This window comes from Acanthisitta chloris, unplaced genomic scaffold (assembly GCF_000695815.1).
Source record: "Acanthisitta chloris isolate BGI_N310 unplaced genomic scaffold, ASM69581v1 scaffold34188, whole genome shotgun sequence".
Lineage (NCBI taxonomy): Eukaryota > Metazoa > Chordata > Aves > Passeriformes > Acanthisittidae > Acanthisitta > Acanthisitta chloris.
In genome coordinates, this window is record NW_008686065.1 from 19,775 (window position 1) to 30,680 (window position 10,906).

The 10,906-nt window shown below is 40.5% G+C and overlaps 1 protein-coding gene across 1 annotated transcript; it reads right to left on the reverse strand.

The window, feature by feature from the left end:
- Window positions 1-4,355: 4,355 nt before the first annotated feature.
- Window positions 4,356-9,010, reverse strand: LOC103807250 (parvalbumin, thymic). Its single transcript, XM_009079972.1, has 5 exons — window positions 8,970-9,010; window positions 7,190-7,257; window positions 6,265-6,397; window positions 5,946-6,055; window positions 4,356-4,648 (listed from the first exon to the last, which is right to left on the reverse strand). Exons 2-5 carry the CDS (start codon window positions 7,248-7,250, stop codon window positions 4,623-4,625), a joined length of 330 nt encoding a protein of 109 aa, XP_009078220.1. The 5' UTR covers window positions 7,251-7,257; window positions 8,970-9,010; the 3' UTR covers window positions 4,356-4,622.
- Between the last annotated feature and the right edge of the window lie 1,896 nt (window positions 9,011-10,906).

Here is a 10,906-nt window from a genome sequence, read left to right on the forward strand (position 1 = left end):
TTAGGTCCTGTGTTGGTCTTGCTGTGTGGATGGTCTGGAGTTGGGGTTGTGAGACAAAGACACCAAAAGAGAAAGAGGATTTATCTCTTTTAAGAGAGTGAGGGGCCCTGATCCACTCCCTTTTACAGTTAACACGGTGCAGCATCTTATGTAAACTAGCTTTTTCACACCGTTTTGTTCACACATGCACAGCCCTTTGAGCCCTCCTCCAGGAAAGGAGTTGGAGGGGACTGAGCAGGAGTCTCAAGGTGGAGAAGGAAGTTGGCTCAGAACACACTGCCCCTCTCTTCCCATCACACCTTTCCTGTCATTGCAGTCAGAATGTCTGAGACAAAACATGCTTATATCTGGTCCTCCACAGAGGAAGGAACAGGTATTTAAAAGAAGAAACAACTAGGCTACCAAATCACTTGGAAAACAGGAATATAAACAGACTAGACTCAAAACTCTGAAATAATTCCAGAGGACTTTCCTTCAACGATGATGAAGAACTGGTTATTTTGGCTGTCTAACAAAATCAGGTTTTACTGTGTTTATATTGGCTGAATGTTACAGTCTATTATGGAGAGCATTGCAGATACAAAATGAGTTTGTTCCGGAAGCCTGGGAGTTAGAGCAGAAAGTGCAGCTGGTTAATGTGTTGTTGTGGTGAAACTGATGTGATTGCCTTTGAGTCAAGTATTTGCATATTCTACTTGGACATAAGGTCCCCGTTGAATTTAGGGTCAATAATATCTCTGTAACTGCAGGGGAAAGCATTGTCTAGGGTACCTTCTTTTTATATCGTAACTGACGTGGAAATCTGATTTTCTTTTTTGGAGCTTGATATACCAAAACTCTGGTTTTCATGTTTTCATAAGTGAAGGATGTGCTGACAAGCAATGCTACAGAGCCACATCCCAGCTGCTGATGTGCTCTGTAGGTTTTTGGTGCAGAAAGTGCACCAGAAAGTCCAGACCAATCCCAAGGTATCTTCCTGTGCTTGCAAGCAAAATTAATATGGAAATTAGGTTTCATAAAATGTGAACACTTTAGTCCATATTCCACAGTATCCACTAATTAAAATGTTTTAAAATATATGGAAAATGAAGCATGGAGATGTTAGGTGCATGTCTGTTCAGGGATTTAATCAAGATGTATCTATTTCAGTAACCCATTCCAGGAAATTAATCCAGCCTTGCCCCCCTCTGCCCACACTGTTTGTGTGAAGAGCTCCAGGCGCCTCTGATGATGCTGCATCAAAGATTTTCCACATGGGCTGGCTGCTAACTCAAAGAAGAAACTTTACCAGTCTATGTGTGCCATGAATGTTCTGACATCCCCTTGCCCTTTCTGTGCTCTCTTACTTGTTAGAAGATGACTGAGATTTTGAACAGTTGGAGAGCTGAAATTGAATCTCGAGTTTACAAATGGCTCTAGTTTGGGATTTCCAAAGGAACATGAAGTTAGGAGGCAGCCAGCTTCCACTGAAGACCATGAAATGTTCTCTTATGTGTGGTTCTGCTCCTTTACTGGCACACCCCAAAATTTTGGGTTAGGAGAGATGGCAGATACAGTGGTTTGAGCACTAGGGTGTCTTTGGGATATTAACCTTGGCCCTGTCCTCTGTACAACAATTAATTTATTTGTTTTCTTCCCACTTAAAGAGATCATTGTATGTCTTTATTTCATAAGAAGTATAGGGAGTTTTAGAGATTAAACAGCTCCTACAGGGTGATCAGAGGACTGGGGTGTCTGAGAATTCAGTCTTTGGGTTCAGTGGAACTCAGATCTGCCAGTTTCATTTTGGGTGGCTCTTTAATTGTCCTAAGTGAAGTTAAAGCACATAAACAGCATTTCCTTTATCCTGGGAATTATGAAGCAATATTGTACTGTCTATTTTATTGAGTAGGATGGTCTAAACCTGACAACAGGTGATCAGTGTGGAAATACAGGGGATTGTTCGATCTTTTCTGATTTGGTGTAGCATAAACAATTTCTAATAGAATTTTAGTTTTAACTCTGTTCTCAGCAGTGTTTCATTTGTGTACCTCATTCGTAAAAGCTTGATGCAGGGGATTTATAGAACCTCCATCCTTGAAGATACTCAAACTCAGAGCAATGTGCCCTACATTGGCCTTTTGAGGAAATGAGTGGACCAGAGCCCTCCAGAGAACCTTTCCAGCAGGAGCTGCACTCTCATTCTGTACCTTAATTGTGGTAACATTGTGGTACCACCATGTGTCTCTGCTCCTTCAGGGACAATCACACAGACATCCTGCAGTCAGAGTTCAGAGAACACTCCAGGTTCTTCCCTGTGAAAACTAAAGGCTGCCACTGGCTGAAATGAAATTCATTGGAGTGAACCTTCCCGGAAAATTTTATGGTTTTTTGAATTTGTTTCCTGTAGTTGAAAATTACTCTCTTCTAGTTTGGTTAAAATGTGAATCTAAAATGTGGATCCTAGTGCCAACAGAACACTTAACAGAGAGCAGCTGGTGTTTTTGCTGAACAGTCTATGAGCTTCTTTTCTGACACTGGGGACTTTTTGGGGCTTTATTGTAATTCCTTCTAATGAAATGGCTGAACGATTTTAGTAAGATGTAAAACACATCTTTGTGCCACCAGTCACTTTAAGAAGACCAGATTTCCTCCTAAGCAAAATTCTCTTAGGTTGCACGTGAAGTGGCAGCACACACAAGGATTGTTGTCAGGAGTGCTTCATCCCCCTGTGGCAGCAGCAGGCAGTGATGTGCAGTTGTTCAGCATCTCTGAAATACAGGATGGGCCCCTGTGCCGTTTTGCATTTCTTGCATTCCACACGAGACTCTCAGAGGTGCAAGGAATGCAGAACCAGGTCTGTCACTTACAGTACTGTGTGTGCCATCTGCCTGTGAGCTAGTGACATGATAGTTCAGTGGTTAGCAGCTAATGGATATATTATATCTGGATATTGCTGCAGATCTAGGTTCCTTGGGTTTGTTTTTTTCCAGCAGACAGAGAAATGAATAAGGTAAAAGGAACCGTCAGAGTCTCATCATTATGCAAAATATTTCAGTGCTGCAATTAACAGCAGCTATAATTTAAGCTCAGCTTTAACATCAAAGGCAGTGGGGATAGAATTAAGATTTATCGTCGTTATAATTCTGCCAAGGCTTCAGTGAGTCTGATTGCTTGGATTCCTCTTTCACATTAGCCATCTTAAATCTGTCAGCCAGCTCTCTCTTACACGCCTGGGTATGAGGGAGCTGGACTTGCCTCACGTAATCATCTTGCAATTCATGGAAATGCCAACACTGGATGTTACATAAAAGTTCCAGAAGGTTTTGTTTCTGCTCTTCTTCAAAACAGCTGCCAAATTATAATTATCATTCAGTTTCAGGGGGGAGTATTGAACTGACAGTGTGCTTGTGAGCTGGAGCCACAGCATGGTACATGGGGAAGGACACAGCTAAATGTTGGTGGGGTAATTTCCAACATGCTCAGCCAGAAATGCACAACATCTACTCAGTCTGCCGAGTTCATTTAACCATGAACCTTATTTGCTTTGTCCATTAGTGAAGACAATGGTATAACCAGCTCTAAATCCTCTAAGACACTTAGCAAAGGGAAGAGTAGTTCTTAGTAGTTTCCAGACTGAAGAAAATTGCTAATATTATGGAATATATGAATGATTGTATAATAAATGAAAGAATAGAGTATTGGCCATTATTGAGCAATGCTACAGAGATCTGAGGTAATCAAACAGCCAGACTGGCTGTTGTCTCTTCTGGAGGAAACAGAAATTCACACATGTGGCAGAGTATTATTGTTCTGTACATATGAAGAGACAATAAGCAACATGCTCATGATTCATGGAAAAACCTCCAGGCCCATATTGTCAGGGGACTGTGACTTGTGACAGTGTCAGGGTTGGGATTAGACCCTTCTCCTCTATCTCACAGCTGCCTTAGTTTCATGAAAGATAAATCTTCTTAAGGGAGAGTTACATTTTAGGCCATAAACACTTTCTGACGATACGTGCTGTAACCTAGTACTTTATTTGTAAAATTACCCACAAACTTATTCTATGCTTTCAGCTATGTGTCAACTCCTCTTCAATTTTTTTCTCATGTTCTCAGGCTTGGGACTTAATATGAATTATTTTTAGCTATCTTGTTAGCATTGCCTTTCCTCAAGGATCAGAGAATTAAGCAGCAATAAACCTCAATGAAATCAGTACAATTAAGCCTTAAAAGATATAATACTGTTTAAGATAATCAAAACTGTATGTGGTGACTCAGCATGCTCAAGTGTGAGGATGAAGAACCTAAACAAAATTCAACAAAGCAGATTTTTCCCCCAAGTTTCTTTTGGTTTGGTTGGTTTTTTAATGGTTTTCTTCCCATTTCCAGCCACAATTTCAGCATTATGAGTGGTTGAAAAATCACGAAGTGCCTTCGTTACAATGGACATGTAACAATACCACGTGACCAAAACATTGAAGGATTTCTCAGCAATCCAGTGTGTGTGAACTTGCTGTGTGGGGAACTGTTAATGCCTGAAACAATATAAAAATGTACAAACACATGCTGAGTGCGAAGTGCTTGTTGGACGAGGTAATTGGAAGAATCAGTCCAAGGTTGCCTTTGGTCTAATGCTGTTTATGCCTTCACCAGAGACTGGAATTCTGTCAAGGAAGAAAATGAGAAAGGCAGGGAATAAAACTAGATGAAAGTGGGTTTTAACATCTTTAGAAAAGATAGATAAAAATGACTTCAACTCTTAGCCATGGAGGGCTCCCAAAGTTATTATAACACTGCACAAGCTACTGCTAAACTGAGATTCTGGGGGCGGAACAGATTTTTCACTCCTTAGAAAGAGTAAGCGCAGAGAGGAGGAGCGAGCCTGGAAATTCGTATTTGTGGGAAATCCTGAGTTAAAGGTAAACTATCTTTACCTCACTACAAACTCTGATAATAGCCAAGTAAGCAGAGGGTGAAGAGCCTCCGTGTGAGGGTTTTTTTGGGGTTTTGTTATTCCAAAGAAAACATAGGAGTAGTGATGTAATTTCAGAACGGGAGAGTCAATGGTTAAGGGCTAAGATCTGCATAATATAATGCCCTATTTGAGGCTCATAAACAGAAGCTGCAAAAGCTGCTGCTGAAGCAAATTCCTCCAACAGTGTATCTCTCTCTCCTCCCAAACTCTGGCTAAGATTAGCACGTGTGTCTGTTAGAGTTATTGCCACCTGTCCTAGTTCAGCTGAGACAGCCTTGTTTTCAGTGACTTCATCTCTAATATATGATGCATAATGTCCTATTTTTCTCTGCTGCAATTTCTAAAAGAAATATCCTGTCTAGTTCACATCACCCCTGTGAGGTTTTCTTCAGGAACTGGGTTTAGGTACTCGTGGAAGGACTGCCCAGTGCAATGTGCACTTATCAGACCATTCTCCAGCACAGAATCCTGTGCTGCATTGCAGCAGTTGTAGCCCTGAGAAACAATACCAGTCTTACTCACAGTACTGAATTAACCACTCGGTAATACTGGGCAATCTTCGATAGTGGTAGATGAAGAAACAAGTTTATGTAGGTGGAAGTGTGTTTAAAAATGAAAGTGTTAGTTGGCCAGAAGTACAGAGCAGCCACTGCCAAAATGGAAATTCAGACAAGTTTAGGTGTTCAGGATGTTTTAAGAACTGGCGCATTGAGTCTATGGATCAGACACAAGGCAGGATTAACCCCAAAGCTGTTATTATTGGTTGGAAAACCAACATCTACATTGGGCCTAAATATTCTGTTGCTGCAACAGAGACCAGATGGGAATAAAGCTATGAAAATAAACGAGTATTTGCTTGTATAACAAATTGCAGCAGAAAGTACCAGGCAAATGTACTCAGATGTGTTCTTCAAGCTGCAATTTAAATGCAGCCTGAAGTGCTGCATTTTAAACCACAAATTTTAGCAAGTTTCCAAAAGTCTTACCTTCCACTCCAATTTTGCCATCACCGTCAGTGTCACCTGCAGCCAGAAAAGCCTTGGTCTCCGCCGAGGTGAGAGCTCTGGCGCTCGAGGAGAAATTCTTCAGAAACAGCCTGAAACAGAGCAGGGTGGAAGTGCTGTGCTTGAGTTTTATTCTCTGAAATGCCCCATAAGGGAATGCCTGCTCTTATTGTCTGAGGAAACACACACAGATTCAAGGAAAGACGAGGGATTGTGATTTATTTTTAAAACAACAGCAAGTTTCAAGCGAGTTCACAGGTTTACACTGTTCAAAGAAATAGAGCAGCTGAACAGTACTTACTGCAGCTCCTCTTCTTCAATGAAACCACTCTTGTCCTGATCCAGGATTCCAAAAACCTTCTTTATCTGATCAGGAGTTTTGCTGGATAAACCAACCATGGAGAAGAAAGACTTGTAGTTGAAGGAATCATCAGCTGGAAGAAACAGAAGTTGTTACATATTTTCCCTTGAAGTTGCTACTTCTGTATTATTCCTTGTGAATATGTATGTCTTTTCTTAAGCATCAGCCTGCTCCTCTTTCTCTTGTTCCCCACTGTTGCAAAAGAGCAGATACAGTGGATAATTTCCCTTTTTAATCACTCTGTGCCTGTGGTCATATATCCTTTCAGCCAGTTTGAAGTTTTCCACTCCAATGCACTTTCTCCTAACTCAGGATTTATGCAATGTGTCACATGCAATTAATGATAAATATTTAGAGGGTGCAACTGTGGCTTGCAAAGCAACTCCTGTACTTTTTATTTTGTTTTCACTGTGACCTTACTTATTCTTATTAACAAATTCTTGTTATCAGAATTTGATAGAAAAGTAAGTAACTCACAGTCAAACCAGCTCTTTGGAAAATTGGCTTGAGCTTACTGAGCAGCTCTTAAGAGAACTGAGACTGGTCATTGCTTCACAAATGACACTTTGATTCTGCAGGCTGAGGCTTTGTTTGAAAATCTGAAGGAAAAGGCTAACTATTTAAATAGAAGTCTTTAACAGGTTTAAATACTGACAGTTTAACACTAAGACAGCCCTTGCTGAAATTGTGGCCCTTTAATTGCTGCTCACCAATTGTGAGACTTTGTGAATTTAAGGGGCTAAACTGTAATGTAGCCTAGAAAGAGATCTCACAGGGAAGGAATCTAAGGGGAAAATGATAGGCATGTCATCTTAAGACATAAAAATGATATGCATCTTCTGTCTGCAGAGCGACCATTCCTTACCCTGGCAGCTGGAGAGAGCAGATTCAATATCTTTAGCAGAAAGGATGTCAGTGATGGCCATTGTTGAACTGTAAAATAAATTAAATGTGAGCTACTTAGTCATTAAAATGACTTCTCTACCTCTTTCATGACTCTATTTGAAGTTGCTGCTGTGACAGTATATGATAGGGGAGACATTATTCATCTAATGGTAAGTGGAGCATAGTGGAACAGATGTCTGCAGCAGGTGCTTCCAGGGAGAGCTGGGTAATGAGGCAGGAATTCTGCATGCAGGAGTGTGGGGATTCAGGAGGATCTGATGCCTGTGCTGAGCGGGGAGAGCGAATCAAAGGTGTCTTGCACCACAAAACTTCATGACTTCTGTGTGGCTTTTCCTGGAGGTGGATTATTACCCAAATCAAACCAGCATATATTTACAGCATACATAAAAGATAAGGCTTGGATTGTCCCGTGGAACTGTGTCTGGAATAAGTGTAATTGAAATTTCAAAAATCTGGTATTATTATCAATAGAGGTAATGATCTTCACAAAGAATTAAAATATTAGTGTAGAGTTAGTAATTTTTCTTGTTTCAAGGAGATGTACATTTGGAGAGTAAGTTCCTCCTCTTTTTAGCTGCAGCAGTAAATGTGTCTTGCTGGGCTGCTGTGCCACTAAAAGGCTACACTGCCTGAGATCTTCAGAAAAAGTATATTCTGAATTTTTTTTCATTCCATACAGGCAATAATAAACCAGATTTTTATCCAGATTTTGGCATTTCAGTATATTGCTGTGCTTAGTACAGAAGTATTGAGACTTAATATTCATTCTTAGTAGGGGAAGTGTTTTCTTCTGATACAGCAGCATTTCGTTTGAGAAAAGAGACTCTGTCCCACTCAGCCACAAACAGCTGCAATAGTTTGCCAATGTAACATATATCACTTAACCAAATGCTCCAATGCCTGAATTTCTGATCAGTTTTTAGTATGAACATAGCATCAATGCATTTACAGTTTGTTAACATACCAGTGCAGACTGGGCACAGTTTAAAACTTTCATCATTATTGTTAGTACATTCTTGTTAATGCAGGAACGGGAACCAAAGCACAGAAAAGTTATTCTTGAAAGCCACAAGAGAATAGAAATATCTTTTCATTAATCCCTAAGTGGTCTTCAACAGCATCATTCTCCCTGTCTAAGCACAGAAAGCAGCATTCATAAGAAGGAATCCACTGCTGATACCCATTTACACACAGGTCTACACACAGGTTTAAAGTTTCCCTAGGACTTGGATTGGCGCCTCTGTACCTGTTGGTTTGCAGCAGAAAAAATTGTAAATCATTACAGTCCCTTTCTGAATATCCCAGAAGGTGTAAGAAAGCAATGGGACAAACTCCCACTGATACCAATGGGTACTTTTCCAGCTCAGGCTGAGTTGCTTTTGTTTTGCCAGCAATTATTTTGTCCCAGTGGCTTTTTGTGCAAAGTACTTCCCACTCCCAGCACTAGGCAAGATAATTTGGAGCTCAGCTCATTCGCCTAATTCTCACTGTTGACAGGGTTAAAAACAGGGAAGAGTTGAAGGAAAACTTAAAAATTGCAGCATTTTTTACAAGGGACATCATTCCTGTCTTGTTCCATCCCGTGATCCAAATGCTGATTCTATTCTATGTTAAGCTTGTAAAGATACAGCATACTGGAAGCTGAGATCAGATATTTTAATTGCACAGGCACTTTCTTTTTAGGGAGCATTTTGCTTTTGTGTTTCTTTTTCTGAAAGCAGAGGATCTAATCAGCTTACCTTTGTGGTCTTCTTGGCTGGCTAAGGAAGCAATCAGGTTGGGAGGAAGGTACTTGCTGTGTGCCTCCAGCAGAGCTGAGCTTGCATATATATACTTTAAGTTGTATACCATATACAGATTTTAGATTTCAGCGTCACGAAGGGGGAATGGTGTCAAATGAACTTGCCGAACTAATCATCTTGCACTATTTTTATCTCAAGAGAATACATATGATATTTGCAAACGAAACAAGATAAGTGTCCAGATAGGCGAAAAGAACAGAGTCATGTTCAATTTCTTCTGATTTAAGCAGAAAACACCAACTTCTCTGTAGGATGTACAGCAAGGAAAAAAGTCCCCAGTATCTGATATGTTTGATTTGAGGAGTCAGAAGAAATGAAGCACTACTGACTTCTGAAGAGATGTCATTGATGAATGTTTAAATGTGCTAACTTGTTATCTTATCTGCAGACACTATGTGTGATAGAGTTTCATCATTAGAGCACTAAACAAAAACAATTAAAAGTATCCTGTTCAAATATTGTTTGGTAGCAAACCATTTAGGGAAAGGAATAACTGTGTTGCCTCCCAGAATGTCTGATCTATTGTTTTGAGAAAAACCACCACACCGAATTTGTTGCTACAGGAGGTAAAATAATATTATGTCAATCCCTGGGAACAGTTGGCTGGGGGAGGGAATTTCATCTGCTGTTTCCAGAGAAAATCTTACAATTCTGCAAGGTTCTGACAACCTGTTTAGTCGGGTGTGTATGAAGCAAAGGGGTTGTGATCTACCCAGCTGTCTCTGAGACAGAACTCCCTGAGCCCTACATGAAAGATCTTTGCTTTCAGACTAGAGAGAAAAATCTTAATAGCAACATCACTGCCGAGAACAATATGTGAAGTTGTTTTGCAGTTTTGCGTGCTGCCTTTGATCTCTTTTAGATAAGTGATTATTTTTTCAAGTTGTCTGGCCAGTGCTGTTTCCAAGTGTTCCTTTGTGCTAGTTGCTTTCTTCATAGAATTAACCTGATCATCTCAATTTTCTTTCACGAATGTTGTAGCCTAAGTGGGTGAGGAGCCTGTCAGCTTGGATCTCACTTGTGGCTTGAGGCAGCAGAACAGTGAAAGACAAGTCATATGGATGACAGCACAAGGGATCATTATAGCCAGGATTAAGGGATGGCAAGGGATGACAGTGCAATTGGCATCACAGCTTGAGATGGTGGCACAGTAAGAGGTGACGGTGCAGACACTGTCTTAATGTCAGAGAGACCATCAAGGTATCTTTTTTCCAAAGCACTTACCGTAAGATGGAAGGCAAACCTAGCCAGTCACTGAAGCCAACCAGTAAGAAATCAAAGTGTCAGACAGAGAAGTGTCAAATGGGGGGCACTTATGAGACCTTAGTGCATCCAACACCACCAGCAGCTCCTGTAAAGGCAACAAAAGACTCTTGCAAAAGATGCTGTGTGTGTGTGAGGTTATTTCACTTTTACAGCACATAAGCATGAAAAAATTTATTGCTAAAAGGGTTTTCTTTTCTTTTTGCAAACTTTGCATGTCTGTCCTCCATGAAAAAGTTTTGGACACAGATAATTCTTGTGCAGGACAGAATCATTGGTTAAGAATGGCTGTGGAAGACTTCAGCTTTCCCAGTTTTCTGAATGGGTTCTTGACCAGCTGCCGCTGAAGAACTTCCAGAAGAATTTGATGGATAGATATTTAATACCAGCCCTTGTTGTCACTGGTGACATCTGGTAGAAGGGATACAAATACCACTTTCCCCCCTCAAACTCTTCTAAGAAATTACTTTTATTCTAAATGGGAAAAAAATTCCTCTCCCTTTCACACACACCACCCTTTTCTCCCCCTCCAATGCGGAAAATTGTCTACATAGTGCCAACAACTGATGTGCAGGACATAGGGTGTCCAGCATAAAAACTGATGGCATGAT

Excerpts from the sequence above, each read along its gene's own strand:
- LOC103807250 (XM_009079972.1), bottom strand. The coding sequence starts at position 7,250 with ATGGCCATCACTGACATCCTTTCTGCTAAAGATATTGAATCTGCTCTC. Across the intron at positions 6,398-7,189 it reads TGCTCTCTCCAGCTGCCAGG|CTGATGATTCCTTCAACTAC; the intron begins GTAAGGAATGGT and ends TGTTTCTTCCAG. Across the intron at positions 6,056-6,264 it reads ATTGAAGAAGAGGAGCTGCA|GCTGTTTCTGAAGAATTTCT; the intron begins GTAAGTACTGTT and ends GCTCTGTTTCAG.